The sequence below is a fragment of the Monomorium pharaonis genome, chromosome 10, assembly GCF_013373865.1.
Source record: "Monomorium pharaonis isolate MP-MQ-018 chromosome 10, ASM1337386v2, whole genome shotgun sequence".
Classification (NCBI taxonomy): Eukaryota; Metazoa; Arthropoda; class Insecta; order Hymenoptera; family Formicidae; genus Monomorium; species Monomorium pharaonis.
In genome coordinates, this window is record NC_050476.1 from 19,885,950 (window position 1) to 19,902,865 (window position 16,916).

Here is a 16,916-nt window from a genome sequence, read left to right on the forward strand (position 1 = left end):
ATTAAATCAATTTTTATTGTCGAAGAAGGAATTAACTAAGTTTATATATCTTTACAAGTTCTTAATTTATTTTATAATAATAAAGTAACTTTTTACTTGATGACATATAGTTATTCGATTATATATAATAAACATTTTGTATAATATTAGATTATTTGTCTTTCTATAAGTATAAATAAATAAGCAATTAGAATTAACGAATATTGTTAAATTAGATATTATTTTCATTAATCATATAGTCAGAAGGGCAAAAAAATAAAACTATCAATTTTGTTATCAAAATAGAATAAATAAAAATAAATTATTTAAAAGGAGCAACAGGAGTTTGAACAAACAAACGTTGAATTTAAGAGTTTACAATTCTGTAGTCTGAGGTCGACTTTCATCGTCACTGAAAACAATATCATCATTTAAGAGAATTAAATTGTAATTTAATTTGCTTCCAAATTCATCGTCGATGTATATATCCTCGGTTGTACATTGGCTGCCTTGTATGTTCTGTAACAAAAATTGATTAATAATTTAATGTAAGTCACTTATTTATGCAAAAGTTAAAAATAAAATTGAAAATTGTCTTATCTGCTTACCTTTTTACACATAGCCCTTGAAGTATATACCATTCCTAAATTATTTAATCTTTCGGGTAAGGAACGTCTCCTTGGCGAGTCTTTTATTATTACATTGTTCGTAGCGTGTACATTAACATATTCTCTTTCGTCTGGTTTAATTTTCTGTAAGTTTGATGTAATCCCGTTTATAAACGATATTTCATTTCGATTCGTATCTTGCGAGTTTATTGACTGTTGACTATGCGCTAATGTTTCAGAGTCGAGTGACGTTTTTGTAGTTATGGAACTGAATGTTTGGCTATTTATGAACGCTTCATTAAAAATTTGTTCATGTTTTGCGGCAGCTTCGTTATTAGTTTTTAAGTTTTTAACTTCATCTAGCCTTAGAAAACTTCCATTGCCAAGGGTCGATTTTTCGATAACTTTGATGTCTTGATCATTATATTTCGTTTCATACAGATTTTCAAATACAGCTTCGTATTCTCGTACATTGTTCAGATCGAACTTAGAATTATAAATTTTTGAAGGTGTTGTCGATTGCACTATTTCCGTAGCACGATCAAGGGCATCCTTCAAATTTCTTATGGATTGATTTGAAGTGGTTGAAACCTTTCTGAGCATGCTGCTGCTCTTGTCTCCTAGTGATGTTTTGTTATCTCCAGTACAATTACCTTTAGTGACAATAGATAATAAATATTTTATTTACATCAGTAATATACGTATGTATATATAATACATAAATAAAATAAATTTTATATCAATGATATAAAATTTTAAAAATTAAGTGTATTTTCTCGATTTACCTTCCTCCGCAATACCGATAGTATAAGTAGCATCAGCATTTTTTACATGTGGTACGGAACATTGTACTTTATCATCATCAGTTACAGAGGAGCTACTACGAATGGTTTGTTGTAACAGTAAGGAATTCTAAAAGTATGAAATAATATTAAACAAAATTTCTGATAATACATGACGATATTAGAAATAATGTTATATATACTTTATTGTGCTCTGTACTGCTGCGTCCCATTCGTGACAAACAAATTTCTTTTTCTTTTCTCCATAATGTTGATTCATAAAAGCTTTTGGCATCAGAATGCAAAACCCGAGGTTGCATTATTGCATGTTTAATGCTGGAAGGCATACCTGTGTATGGCACCTATGGCAGAAGAAGATAATGTATAAATAAATTATAATGTGTAAATAATTTAAGTTTTTATTTAAAGATTATTGTTTATCTTCATAAAATATTTATATTTATTTAATTTTATATCTTTAAATTATGAGTTAAAATATAAAAATATATTTGAGAAATATTAATTTATTTATATAATATAAAATAAAACTTTATTTGAAATAAAATACCTTCCGACGTGGCGTATATGATAATTTTGAAATAGCCCCGCCATATTCATTGGGTGATTTATTATATCTAGGCTCTATACCTGTTGTATGATTAGCTGGTTTACATGGTACATAATCGGGACTCTTATCTTGCAACAATAATGAACTCGTAGCTTTTGGACCTAATATACAAAATCACAAGTCAATTAAAATATTAAAAGATTTTTAAATTTAAAAAATTGTATAAAAAATTGAAAAAATTTAAATTTTTATATGCATTTAATATACATTTTCTTCATTTGTTTCAATAAAATTAGCGATGTTTTCTATTTCAATCTCTCTCTCATTAACACTTAACGTCACATAAACAATAAGTTACATTTTGGTAAAATAACTTATAACAAAAATTTAATGTAACTATTATTAAAAATATAAAAATGTTATATATTAATTTTACTTACTTGGATTGGAGAAAGTTGAAAAGGATGTCGAAAGAGTGTCACTTCCAAAAAAGAAATCTTCTCTTCTACTAGCTATCAGTTTTTTCAATCGTTTTATATTAGATCGTGCATCACTTTTCTCATCGAGGTCTTGCACTATATTTGAAATTTCTGTACAACGAATGCAAGGAGTGGCAGTCTTCACTTCAATCATGGGACTCACAATACTATCATTGATTGCAGACACAGTTATCTTTTCAATATTATTTTTGGAATCCGAGTTTTTATTGTATTGCTCCTTTTTAGATTTAGGAAGTTGATTGGGTATAGATCTTTTCTCTGTCGTAGGGTGACATGATTGTCTAGTAAATGGTTTTTTGATTAACATCTTATCTTGTGTCGGTGACATAGAAGACGCTTTTTGATACAATGTCTCATTATATAAAGGATCATTATTATTTCCGTTTTCATTAATATATGTGTCATTCTTCTCTTCTTCCTCGCATACCATCTTAAAACATTGAAAAAAATGTAAATAACAATATATCCTAATAAACGGTATAAAAAATTAATAATCGGATAGAAGCTGCGCAATCTCTAAAGAATTATATTGTCAATGTAAATTTACCAATAGCCTGTGAAGTTTTCTTCCTATTTCGTCCATGTCTAACATTATCTTTGTCTCGTCAAGATGCAATCCAGCCTCTAGTAAGTTACGAAGGATCGATGGAACACTTTGTAAATTTATAATAGTATCTCGTTTTTGCATAATATGCTGCCGTTCTACATTTGATTGATCGTATCTATTCCACGGTACACTTCCTGAAATATTAAACAATGATTATTATAAAAATAGTAACTATTATCATTAATCATTTTGTTTCTTTTGTTTCATGTAATAAAATTTCAATATTTTATATTTTAGAAATATAATTTTTTAATTAAAAAGCAGGATATTAAAATTATACTTGCCTGTACACATTTCCCAGAGTAACAACATCAAACAGTAAACGTCGATTTTTTTATTGGGATTTAATCCATAATATATCGCCGGTGCTTGCCACTTGAAATTTTCTAGTCGTAAATATTTCTCGTAGTGATATTCTACGTGAATCTAAAAACAAAAGAAATAACAATAAATATCTTATTATTAAAAAATGTTAAAAATGTGATTACATTTCAACAAAAATTTTCTATCGAATTATACACATGAAAAATGTTTTATTTAATATAGTTCAAAAAATATATTGGGTAGTAGCTAATGTTTTTCGTTCGATCCATATTTTTCCTTGCAATAAGATTTTTTCAATGTGATTTTACATTAAGAATCTATGTATATAGTCTTTATCATAGAAAATCTATCATATTTAATTGCGATTATGATTAACGAGAGTTCCGCGTTCCAGACGGCGCGTGCGATTAACATCGACACGGTACAGCGAATTTATTCAGAAACGAACATTTTGTCGAAAACAATGCCGGTCATTTCCGTTGGTGAAACGCTCATGGGTGTGTCATGGAATCGCGGATATGACGCGATCTGTTTCATTATAGTCTATTTTACTATCTGTGAACTTTTTAAACCTGCTAGTGATCTTAAATCATACAAGTACATTTATTGTATGCGTAAGTTAATAGATAAAAATATGCATATTGTGTCTCATTAAAAATAGTATATTCAAGAATAATAAAGTTATTTAGAAAATGTTAAGTCACTTAAATTATATAACACAGTAACGTAAAAATATACAAAACAATCCATTATGTACATATTTGTCATATTTACTTAAAAATTCATTCAAAAATTCAAAAAATTTTATTTTTTTTAATTATTTAGGTCATTTATAAATAGATATTTCTATAAATTTCTATTTTAAAACAAATAATGTAACTTTACGCGTGTAATAACTAATGTATTCTACTAGTATACTATTGAAAATAAAATTAATATACTAATACTTTAATGTTTTGAGAATACAATGAAGCATAGAAAGCTTAAATTCCACATACCTTTTCAATGTCTCTAGCCAGTTCCCATCCACCAAGTTTGACGGTTGAATCGGATGCAAAATAAACGCAGTGCGAGCTAATCGCTGTATGAATATACCCTCGCATATGACAGTATTTCAATGCGTTCGCCAATTTTATGCCGATTTGCATGATTCCTTGTATATTTATTCGTTCGCCTTGCTCGTGCATGTAATTGTATAATGAGCAATCAATGGGTTCGAAGATGGAAACAAGGCCGTGCTCGTGTGTATATGTTGTGGCCATCAACAGCAATATATTAGGATGCCGAATTTCGCTGACAATAATAAATTGCAATCGTGTTATATAAATCACACAAGATATCTTAATTATGCCATTAAAAAAAATAAATACAATAATTTATCTTAATATAACATTCATTATAAATTATAAAAAGAATTACAAATAACAAATAGCAAATTTTTAAGGAAAAAGAGAAAATAAAAAGCATAATAAAATATATAGGAATATAGTCATAAAAAATCAATTATAAGTATAAAATAAAAATAAAGATAAAAAATAAGGAGAAAAAACATTAATTATAAGAATATATCAATAATTAGTAATACCTATAAACTTGAATTATATAAATGGTGTTACAAAAATAAATATCTGAAAATTCTAAAATAAGATATTTTTTACAATAATTATTCCAAAATTAGAAAACATACTATTTTAAAAATTAGTGATTTTTATGTGTCCTTTCTTTTATATGACTCATATACAAAGATAAAGTGGCTCTTACCTAAGGATTTCCACATCTGCTCTTATCGCATCTCGGCATGATGGTAAAATGTGTCTCTTCAGTGTCACTTTGGTGTTGTGCCATTCTGCAGAAACTAACTCAAGACATTTGGTCTCTGTGCCCGCAATACTTTCAATCTCGAATATTTCGGTAGCACGTATATGCGGGATACCCGGTATAAACTGTACATGCTTCCCCAGCTTTTGATTGTCTTTTTGAGAGAACTGCTCGGCGTTCTGTTCCTTGGGCAGATAGGCAATCCAGTCCGGATCAGTAATGTCTCCGTTGGATGTTTGACAGTGATTCGCAAACTGTTGTATTAAATTTCGATAGTATTCACTGCATAAAGAAAAACACATCAAGATTAATCTATTAATTTCATTAGATGTATGTTGATTTAGTAAAATAATCAAGAAATATTACTTATCAACAATAAAATATTCATAAATTATTTATTTTATTTTATTCATTTTATTCTATTACATTAAGCTTTAAAATGTTCAACAATTTAATCAATATATAATTAAGAATGTATGTAAAAATACGTCACAAAATAAACAATCGTTTATAGAATTATAAATAAAATTAATTTAGTATCGTTAAATTTTAATCATGACGCGTCAGTTATTTTTTATTACTTTTTTTTCATTTTATAAAAATAAATAAAATTAAAACATACAAACATGTTCAATTAAACTTGCAAATTTTTATTGTCTCACCCTGGTGATACTTTCCACTTTAATTAAATAGTATAATGTAAAAATTATTGCATAAATAAAAATAATAACATTTCTTATATCATTTTCAATTATCACACATACGTTGTAAAATCAGATTTTAAAGTCAGAGTGCCATTTTATTAGATCATATAATGTGAAATTGAGCAAACCAGTAAAATAATTAAGCATGTGCAATAATAAATCAAAAGTTACATATTGATAATTCCATTATGTGACAATTGGTGTTAAACTTGTTATATTAATATATTACGTATTATTCTTATTCTAGCATTTACATTAAATAAAAGATTGTCGCTTTAGAATTTATTCGTTCGCAAAGATAACGTTTCATTAATTTACCGTAAATTACCGAGTTATACTGAAGACATAGTTCATAATTACTTTTCACGGATTACAATAGGATAGCGAAACAGAGGGAAGTCGTCACGTCGAAGAGAGAAAAGTAGACACGCACCAGACACGATTGTTCGTACAACTGAATGTCGAAAACGAAATGCTCGTGGCAACGATCGTAGTACAAGCGCCAGTATCGCATCATGTTGATTATGCAAACGTGTGCGTACTAACATTTACAAGTTTTACAGTGTTATGCTACTAATGTAAACTGTTATGCGATTATCTGTATTGATAAACTTTTACGTTTTTATAAAAATAATATTTTTATCTTCTAAATATAAATATTTCTTTACAAAAGTGAAGAAAATAAGTACTAAGTAAATCTAATATAAAATAGGTAAAGCAAGAGTGGGTAATTAACAAGTTAAAAGTTAAACAAGATTAACAATTTTAAACAGATTATTTTTTAACTTTTTTTTCAGTTAAAAATTTACCTATGTAAAAGTAAAAGTATATTCCTACAAAAAATGTTATTTAACATATAAACCTAACATATAAACCTTTACAATTAAAATATTAAATTTATTAAAGTTATATTATAATTGTTTTGTTGTTTAATTTAAATTTGTAAAAATTATAATATTTTAACATAGCATAAATAATGCTTTTCAAAATTAATTTAATTTAAACTAATTCAACTTTTAACTAAGTTTTTTGTTCATTCAATTTTTAACGTAACTAAATCTTATAAGCCATATAATTTTAATGTAATTGAGTTTAATATTAATATATTCTAGTACAAAGCAAACTATAAACAGAAATGTTTTATATTTCATAAAATTTCCATTTTTTAAATAAGAAATTTAATCTCTTATAGTCAGAAAAAATTTTTTTAAACTTAATAAAAGTGAAAATTAATCTGTAACTCAAAAATGAAAAAATCTGAAGAAAAAAGCTGCTTTCTAGTGAGAATCTAATTGCTAAGAGAATTTTATACAAGTTGATAATATACATATAAAAAAATTTAATGTCTAGAAAGTCAAATTAAGATACCATGAAATAAAATATTTAAACTAATCAGAAAATTTATGGCTGTGAAAGTATTATGTTTATGATTACATTATAATCAAGAATCAGAAGAATAATTAAAGACTATCAAATTTAATTAAACCTGATCCATTAAGTAAACTTAATGTCATTTCACACATAATAAATCTTCCAAGAATTTTCTTAGGTGTAAATGCAAATAAATTATATAAATTATTTTTAGTTCCTGATATTATTTTTTTCCTCAGAGACCTTGCAGAAAATTGATACCTGAAACAACGGGGTCCCGTAGCTGTCATAATTTTGAGGAATTCGAAACTTTTCACAATGAACAAATGACAAGTGACAAATCGAGCTAATCTCCGGCACCTTGCAGATTTTTGCATAATCGTCGATCCGCTTGTAAAGCAAACCCAACCAAACGCAAAATCGGCGTCACGTGAATCGTCAACATTTGCAAAAAAACTATTTTTTTACTGTGGAAAAAAATGCATAATTAGTGTTGCCTCTACGCACAAAGGACAGTACCGAAACATTTGAAACCGATCTTGTAATACAGTGAACTTTATCAATTTACCAATTCAATGTATTTGCGAGTATCTCGATGTCCCAACAAATCAAAAATATCAAGTAGAAATTGTCAGATACTCGAGCGAACCTATGCGAACCAGAGCACTGCGTGTTTACAATAGGTTCGTCCTCATTCCTGGAATACTTCCTTCGCGCTAATCCATTTTCACGAAAGAGGACATTGGGATACGTGAAATAATTAGCTCGCCGGCGCACAGAGATCGCTCCGTCCCGGGCTCTGATTGGCCGCGTTCGTATTCCAGATCGACTCCAGAGCCCACTGGATTCGAGGCGCTGCCGGCGGTGAAAAGTGATTTCTCACGAAAAGTGCGCGCGCGGAAAAAATGTCGTTAATCGGAATTACGCGTTCGCGTTTAAATTAACGTGGTTTCGCGACCCTCGCTCGTGTCGGACACTCGCGATGTCAGTGTTCGCGTGAAGACGATCTTTGGAAATCCGCGGATTTCCCGACGCGTCTCACGACGGAGAAACCGTCGCGTTTTGCGGCCCACGAATCTGCATTCGTGACGTCACGACAACGAAGACGAGAAGTTGGCAACAGGTGAAGCCACTTCGGTTCTTGTCGCGAATGTGGGATTACAGTTACGAGATCGGTGGCGGATTCGCGGTCGAATTTGTGCGGAATCGCGACGCGGACGCCAGGCCGAGGAGAGCCAGGGTGACGATCAGTTTCGGGTGGCTCGTCGAACTCGCCCTTCGGATCCGCGTAGGCGTACGGAGTCACCCTGACTCCGTATCCGCGTTTGGATATGTACGTTCCACGAACCCGCGTAAAGATAATGGCGGTTGTGAACACTCGGTGCATCGGTCGTGAATTTCGAAAGCGCGCTCAATCAGAAACGTATAGTTAAATTCGACGCCCAAGGGATGTCTCGAAGACGTTTTAGGATGTCTCGGGTTAAAGTATGCTGTATTCGGCGGATTCGAAGTCCCATCGACATTCGATCTTGCGCAGTGAGACATCGTGAATAGTGATGATTTCTAGAATTCGCGAATTAAAAAAAAAAGGGACGGAGAAGTAGCGCGAACGCGGGAGAAATTAATCAAGTAGACGTAAACTTTTGAAAAGTAACACGTACGGCATCCCTGAATGAAAATTTTTCTCAGAATTTTTTTATACGAATCGAAACATTTTTCAAAAATATTGAAAAAAAGAAGCAGATCCTGATATTCTGAACGTTCCAATTTGTATAAAAAATCCGTGAGAAATTTTTTCCAGGGACTTGAGATTTACGGCACAACTCTACGGTTATTGCAGTGGTCTCAGTTATCGGCCGTGATTGTGATCACTTTCTACCTTATCGCTTGGTTATCAAATTTAAAAAGTACGTCGCCTTGGGTAATGAGATCGCCGCGAGATTAGCTTCGTCAACGCGAGATGGCTGTAGTTGAGAGGCCACGAGAGAGAAGTCGTCGCAAGAATCGCTCTTTTATTCACGCATTTTTATCCATGTTCAAATTACTGCTTTAATTTGTATTGTAAAGTATAAATACTCTGTGCAAACATAAACGTGCGGTATCAGGCGCATCGAAAAACAATCGAGCGACTGGAGTTAAGGGAATTTGACGTCTCGAGATCCCTCCATTTCAAATTCGATTCGAAAGTGATCGTGTTATCAAGATCTTAAATTGCTAAAACCGCGATTGAAAAATCTCACGTTGATTGTAAAGATTATTTCAGGGTGCAAGTTTACGTTCGAGGGGACGACGAGTATCCGAATTTGATTCTGTTCCTGGTTCGAAATCGCGAGTGACAGTGTACGTAACGAGAGTGCCGAGTTTTAATTCCGTTCGCCGAAAATCTGCGTCGACGTCCGAAACAAACGTTTGCCTATCCGATTCGAAGTGCGCAAAAAGAAAAGTACAATTCAATGTAATGGAATATGTGGACGGTGTAAGTCTTCAATGGAGGAGGAAATTACAACCTAGGAGATGCAGAATCCCGACAAGATTTCGTGTAATATGACAGGTATTGTTTCATTGTCATTTGTAATTTTTTAATATCATGTGTATCGAAATATGTAAGAATATTATTATTGTAATAAATCTGTTGCGTCTTGTCACATAAAATTTAATTACGTTTTTTTTTTGCAAATACAAATAGATATTTAATTATAAAGTTTAGAACGGACAAGCGGAAATTATAGTAAAGATTATTTAAAATTATTATAACATTTTAACGCTTATAATCTAATATTATTAATATTATTAATGTACATAATAAATAACGAATTAGCTTGCAATATTTTCGTACAAGTTTTATATTAGGAATTTATTTCTTAAAGATTATCAATATCTAAAAAAAAAGAACCACGAAAAAGGCCAGTGCCTCTTCACGTGCATAATTATATATAGTTTTTATGTGCGAGATGGTTATAAGCCAAGATGTCTCCTTGTTTTTTTTACAAGTAATAATTGGATATGCAACTTACTTCCGGCTGTCTTGTGGATTCGGTGACGTGGACTGTACGTCCCTGCCTGATCGCGAGGCTGTTCTGAAAAAAGAACGATAAATTTGAGCTCCGCGTATATTCTGATTCCTAGCATTCTAATTGCAACTTCAAGCACATAATATTTTCATGTTACCCCGTTTTCCTGTCAACCAAATATTTTTTATTTCATTGATCGTGTATCGTTTTTTTATTTATTTTGATATACTTTGAATTCTTGAATTATATGTATAACCTGATGTAATCCACCTGTAACGCTCTTCCGCAATAATATGCAAGATTAAGATATAGATTACCAGTATTCTTAGTCGCGAAATTTTTTTTAACAATCTTAAATTTGCCTCTTTTTTACGAAACCTTCAATAGATAAACTATTTGCTAATTAACATAAACACAGAAAAATATTCATTCTACTGCTAAAGAAAGCGATTAATTAATTTGACTTTTTTTAAATAACAATTATTTTTAATAAAGAATATGAATATATATATATAATCTTGAAATGTGTACTCATCATAAATTTAAGAAAAATTCATTGTCATATAAAAAAAACTTTACTTTGGAAGAATATTATCAGGTATTATCGAAGAAAAATTAGAAAATAAAATTTCATTTTTGCTTTTACTTAATATTCTTGATTGAAACATTAAATTAAAAGGATTCAAAATATATTTTGAATAAATTTGATGGTTACAACGAATTTATGATAGATTTGCGAATACATACACTTACGAAATATTTCTGGAATAAATTATAAGTCACATTTACTTAATTCAAGTAATTTATAATGATATATTACTTCGTGCATAATTATTCGATTAGCCAATGTGGAAGGAAGGTACATTTTGAAGATGAAGTTTGTCCGTTTGTTCATTTGATTAGGAAATGAATTATAATTTTATTTGAGACCTTTTAAAAATTATTTTTGAACTATGCATGATTGATAGATTTTAGCGAGACAACTAATAAAGGTTTCCGATGTCAGTAGGACATGTCAGTTCATCGCGAAACAGAGGCCGGAACAAAAACCGGTAGAAGATCGATGAATTGTACGATATCCACGGCAATTGCTGCGCGACCGCAAGATTGATCGTATCTGCGAACTTGCACTTTCTCCGATGATTCGTTTTCCACGGATCACAGAACAACAGCGTCTATTACTTCGTGATGCGAATTATTTCAGATTCTCGTTAACACGTTTCTTCACTCCCTTTCCCTTTCTTGCCGTTTCACTAGCTGACATTTTAAAATACTCGAGATCATGTTTATTTTTGTATAGTATGTACGTCTTTAACATCGTCGTAGATAAAGTTTCATTCTATCGTGGAACGTAGATTATTTAAAATTATTAACAGATACATTTTTCCACAGTATCATTAAAGGTATTAGTATCCGTATTTTTACAATGAAAACATAGATAATAGCTACATATTAAACGGAATATGTAATAAAATGTTTTTTAAATTAATTTCTATTATTTCAAATTATATACTGAAAAAAAGTAATATATTTAATAAGATATGTTATTGCGGGCTGCCAATTACAGATATACTCAATACAATAATATATGTTACTGCAGTATCAACATTGTACTTGCATTAATAGCAAATATTATTGTATTGAGTATTTTATGTAGTTGGCAGCCCGCAATCACATATGTTATTGGCTATATTACTTTTTTTTTCTGTGTATATATTTATTAATAAATATATATTTTACAATAGTTTAAAATGATTAATTGAAACATATTTATAATTGAAAAGTATATCAAAGTGTTCTCACATTGAATACGAATAAAACCTGATCTTGACAAATTTTCTGGAATTCTGAACAATTAAATTACTTACTTTTTTATCCATTTGAATGACAATAGTTTTTTCATCGTGCACAATTATTCACGGGATAGAATCACGTATCGTGGCAACGCGTGATATCGTACTAATTTTAAGTTAGGCTTGTCAATCTTAAGAGCCTTGCAACCTTGGAAGGAACACGAAAATCAACAAACCTATTCTGTCGTAAACAATATTTAATATATATAACATTATTTCTTCTTTTCTTGTAACGGTGAAATGAATAATCTTTAAGTAGAAGAAATTGACGTATTAAAACAATCTATTAAAATAATGTTAAAAATTATTATTAAGATATGATTTCAAATTTCTATGATTTTTTAGAGTTTGTAGTACTTTAAAATAATTATGCATGTAACTTTTTCACAGTTTAAAATTTGTTCATCTCTACAATAATATTAAATTCAAATTAAATTAAAATTAATATAAAATTTTGAATTTAAAATTTAATTTTAAATAAACAAATTGAAAAATAGATACCTATTTTTATTTTGCTTTAAAATTCTAAGTCATTAAATTTTTAAAGGGAATAATTATAAGGTAATAATATAATCTTTTACAAAAAATTTGATTATTTATACATCATACAATTGTACATTGTGTTAAAACTGTGACTAATTATTATAGTATCACGATTTATTATTCTCATTTGTTACACAGAACAGATTTCACGGTTTTCACGGTTATTAAATATATAAATTCTATTCTAAACGAGAATAATATAATTATAAAGCAGATCTAACCGGTAGAAAGTTTTTTGTGTTTTAAATTGTCTATGTAATTACCCGGCGAATTTATTTTAATGATAATAATGAAATAATTTTATTGATTTTGATACGGGTGGCGCTATAGTGTTATAAAAAATAATAATATGCAATTATTTATGAAGTTACAACTTCTTCGTGTTAATCATTTATATGCCTCATTGAGCACTACAACTAATAGATTGCCTAGGAAGATATCGTAAATTCAGTTACAAGCTTATTCGCCGTAGAAATTTATTTGTATAAAGAATATATAGACTTTTATAAAATTTTACATTGGTGCAAACATTTTAATATTTAATAAGATATATTTATAGACTTACATAATTCAAAATAATTTATAATACATGATTTTTAATTGTCTGTAAATAAATCTTTACGCGGTAATGGATAGCTTGGTATCCAAATAATTTGAAGAAATGTCTAATATCTGAGAAATATTCGGATGATTTATTTAAAATATTTAAATAATTGAATACTAAATAAATTAATGTTAAATTTTGTGAAAATAAAGTCGGTTAAAAATTACCTGAAATAATATTTAATACACGCAATATTTTTTAAAACAATATTCTAGCTTCTTTTTATAATTTGACTTTACTTAGGCTCATTTCTATCAACGTAGATTAACCTTTAATCTCAGTTTGACTTACTTGTTATCTTTCTCTAGTTATCTTTATCTTATTCTAAGAATTAGAGAAAGATAAAGAATAAGTTAAACCGAGATTAACCTTAATCTACGTTGGTAGAAACGCCTTAGACAAACTAATGCTAAATATTATATGAAGATTTTAAGATCGAATAATTTTGATATGACAATCGAGTTGGAACATCGTATACGTGTTGCTATTATTATTAGATGCATTTTTACCGCGAGAATTGATAAATTTCACGTTGCTCATTAGCTTTTGCTTTGGAAATGTAACAAAATTCTGACTGATTTTCTCCTCACAAAAGAGGAGATTTCATGCGCAATATACATTTTCAAACCGATAAAATATTGCAGGCTGTGTTATACTCCGTTCTAAAACGTCATTTATTTAACGAGAAAAATATTTATACGTACTTTAATAGACAAAGTGATAAATTTGAAAGTTGCACATAAATATAAATGATACCTGAACTGAATTTGACATGAAGCACTTCGTTCACGCAATGCACTTTCACGTCTATAAAGCTGACACAGCCACTTTAGAACAATTAAATAAAACTTATATAGAAATTTAGTGCTCTTTTATTGCTAATTAGTTGCTTCATTCCCGATTTTGTTGCTCCAGCCGATTCGGAGAAAATAGAGGCTGTGCTAACTTAAAATTAAGTTAGCACAACCCAAAAAAATTTTTAATTAAACAAATGTGAAAACAAATGTCTAAATTTAAATATATTTGAATCAGTTCTATTTATAGATTTCGATAATACGATAATAACAAATACTACACAATGTTTTGGAATTTTGAATGCTCGCTTTTTGAGTTTTTTTTTGCAGCCAATCTTTATTTAAAGTTCAAGTATTTACAGCAAAATAGTGTGATCGAAATTAGAGATTGTTTCCATATTAATTAATTTACGGTTGGATTAATTTACATTCAATCATATTATTTTCTAAAATTACAACTATAGATTACTCAGGCTATTTATATGTATATATTTCCGTTGCCTTGGTTTAGATAAAATTTTTTATCATCTCCGGCGTTCACAAACTTCACGGGTTTCTTTGTTGGTCCCCGCGTGCTCAATGGGAGCACAATAGCCGTGTTTCTTTTTTACTTGTCGCAGGCGCAGCGGCTCCGCGCGGCTTTAAATACCGGTGCAATTTTACAACAGCGACGTGGTAATGCCGCACAATCTCGCGCCGCTCGACGAACAGATAATGGCAGTCATTACAGGCCGCGAGTAGTACACGGTCGGTTAAAACGTCTAGTTAACGGTACGCTCCCGTTGCCTAAACCCACTGGGGAGGCCCAGCCGCTATTCTCTCGCCCGTAATTAGCCCGTGTAGCGTCTTCGACACGCTCGAACTTTTCGGAACATTTTCACGGGATGGAAAGCAATCGAGATCTCTCGCACCGAGACGAGGAGAAATTCGGAAGCAAATCGTAGAGCGCGCACGTGTTCTTCCGCTTATGTTACTCAGATCGAATCCGATACATGTTTTTCTTCTCTCTCTCTCTCTCTCGCACGCGGGCGTAGCATTGATCGAACGAGCCGCTGATATCGTTCAATTATCTCTATGTAAATTCACAATTGAGATGTTTATCTCATGCATTTCTCTTCCGCCCGATAGCGCTTATAGATATCGAGCGCGATAAAATAGCGACTATGAATTCATGGAGTTGTCACTATATTTCTTAGAAGAGAAATATTCCCTTCTAAAACTGCCTTTAAATTTTCTTCTGAAAGAAATTAAATGCACGATAAACGATGCCAAATAATAAATTAATTGTAATAGCGAAAGAATTATTTTGATATTAGAAATATGCAAATAAATTACAAATAATTTTTAAGTTACGAAAATATTTTGTTACGAAAACCGTTCCGAGTGTAAATATTTATCTGATGATTCTGCTTTACGACTCTTATGCGTTTTCTTATCTTGTTTTAAAAGTTGAATGCGTTAATTACAGCATAATATCAAAGTGTAATTATTTTGTCTAGATGACAGTTTGATTTCTTAACAGAGATATGAGATATTTTTTATGTTGAAGTTAACTATACTTTTGAAACATTTCTTGCTCAAGTTTTTTTTAGTAATATCATGATTTTTTATTTGTATTGATCATTTTTAATAACGAGAAATTCAAACCTAAGATCAACAAGAGAAATGGCATAATACGCGCTACGAATGTCAATATTACATAATTTTTAACATGAAAATATTATTGATGTATTCAACATTCGTTATATTTAACGAACTGGTTAATTTTTTGGTGCTTTTATCAGTTTATTTGATATGAATATCGGCGACCTTCACCTCACCGAATCCACATCATACGTCAATACAAAGTTACTGTTTTCGTAAGTCAGAAAGTTATTCAAACTTCTTTCTCTTCCTCTCAAAAGACTTAAAATATATAAAAGCAGAAATTATATAAATGAATAACGAGACTACGCATATTTTAGGCAAGTGCATTTGTTTTTAAATTATGCACTTTATCAATAAAAGAAACAACAAATAGATGTCAGGAGTGATTTACCGCGTTTAGAACGCGTATTAAAATTAAACAATTAGTTTCTTTGATAGTGATTTACGTTACAATTATCACATAAATATTATTCATAGAAATCTTATATTCTTAATCTATTTTAAGATCTAACGTTACATACTATATGATTCATATGAGATCATCACAATACATTTTCATATCGCGTAAGACGATTCTATTCTAGATATTGTTATCAATGAATGCATAACTCTAGCACACAATTACTTAACGATAAATGTCTGAAAACGCAAATACCAAAAACGAACTGAGAATAACGTATAAAGCAATCTATAAAATAAATTCCATCCAAGTGACCATCATAGCTTGAGTAAATCGAAAAAATCAAGCGACATGATATGAAATGAATTAAAATCTAATGCATGAAGAACGTGAAAATGGAAGACTGATTTTTTTCGCTTTTTTCAATATTTTTTTTCAATACTTTGGCACTATTCTTTTGCTTTGTCTTCGATAAAAAAAAAACTGAATAGGAACTTACTTGAACCATTTGACTATTTTGCATACACCCATGTTGCACGTGATCGACTTGCGCTGCTAAACTTTGACAGGTTGATTGACGCCGCGATGCGCTACGAAAGTACGAAACTCGACTGAAACATATACGAGAGTGCCGCGCGTGCGATCCGCTGCCTTCTCACGACTGAACTGCGAAACTGCGGTGGCAATGTATACTGAACGATGTACCTCGGTTCTGATGGATTCGCTGGGCGTAGTTTTAGGCACGGCTCGCCAATCAATTTCCACTCCATTCTTTCGTCCTGTAGCTTTCGATTGACTGGCTG

The 16,916-nt window shown here is 30.4% G+C and overlaps 1 protein-coding gene and 1 long non-coding RNA gene across 4 annotated transcripts in view; one reads left to right on the top strand and one right to left on the bottom strand.

The window, feature by feature from the left end:
* Positions 1-44: 44 nt before the first annotated feature.
* Positions 45-16,770, bottom strand: LOC105830040. 3 transcript variants are annotated; one of them, XM_012669169.3, is made up of 12 exons: positions 16,613-16,770; positions 10,276-10,338; positions 5,130-5,468; positions 4,367-4,661; positions 3,329-3,470; positions 2,985-3,178; positions 2,378-2,867; positions 1,938-2,098; positions 1,573-1,731; positions 1,373-1,499; positions 588-1,240; positions 355-498 (listed from the first exon to the last, which is right to left on the bottom strand). In XM_012669169.3, exons 1-12 carry the CDS (start codon positions 16,642-16,644, stop codon positions 355-357), a joined length of 2,799 nt encoding a protein of 932 aa, XP_012524623.2. In that variant the 5' UTR covers positions 16,645-16,770. The 3 variants fall into 3 exon arrangements, with proteins under 3 accessions (XP_028049560.2, XP_012524623.2, XP_036149146.1); XM_028193759.2 differs by lacking the exons at positions 10,276-10,338; positions 16,613-16,770 and adding an exon at positions 6,251-6,632 and having other exon boundaries at positions 45-498; XM_036293253.1 differs by lacking the exons at positions 10,276-10,338; positions 16,613-16,770 and adding an exon at positions 7,523-7,725.
* The window catches only part of LOC118647774, a 64,903-nt gene continuing 55,811 nt past the window's right edge, over positions 7,825-16,916 (top strand). Inside the window, exon 1 of the long non-coding RNA XR_004964916.1 lies at positions 7,825-9,812. This is a non-coding gene — a long non-coding RNA (uncharacterized LOC118647774). The remainder of the gene's footprint in view (positions 9,813-16,916) is intronic.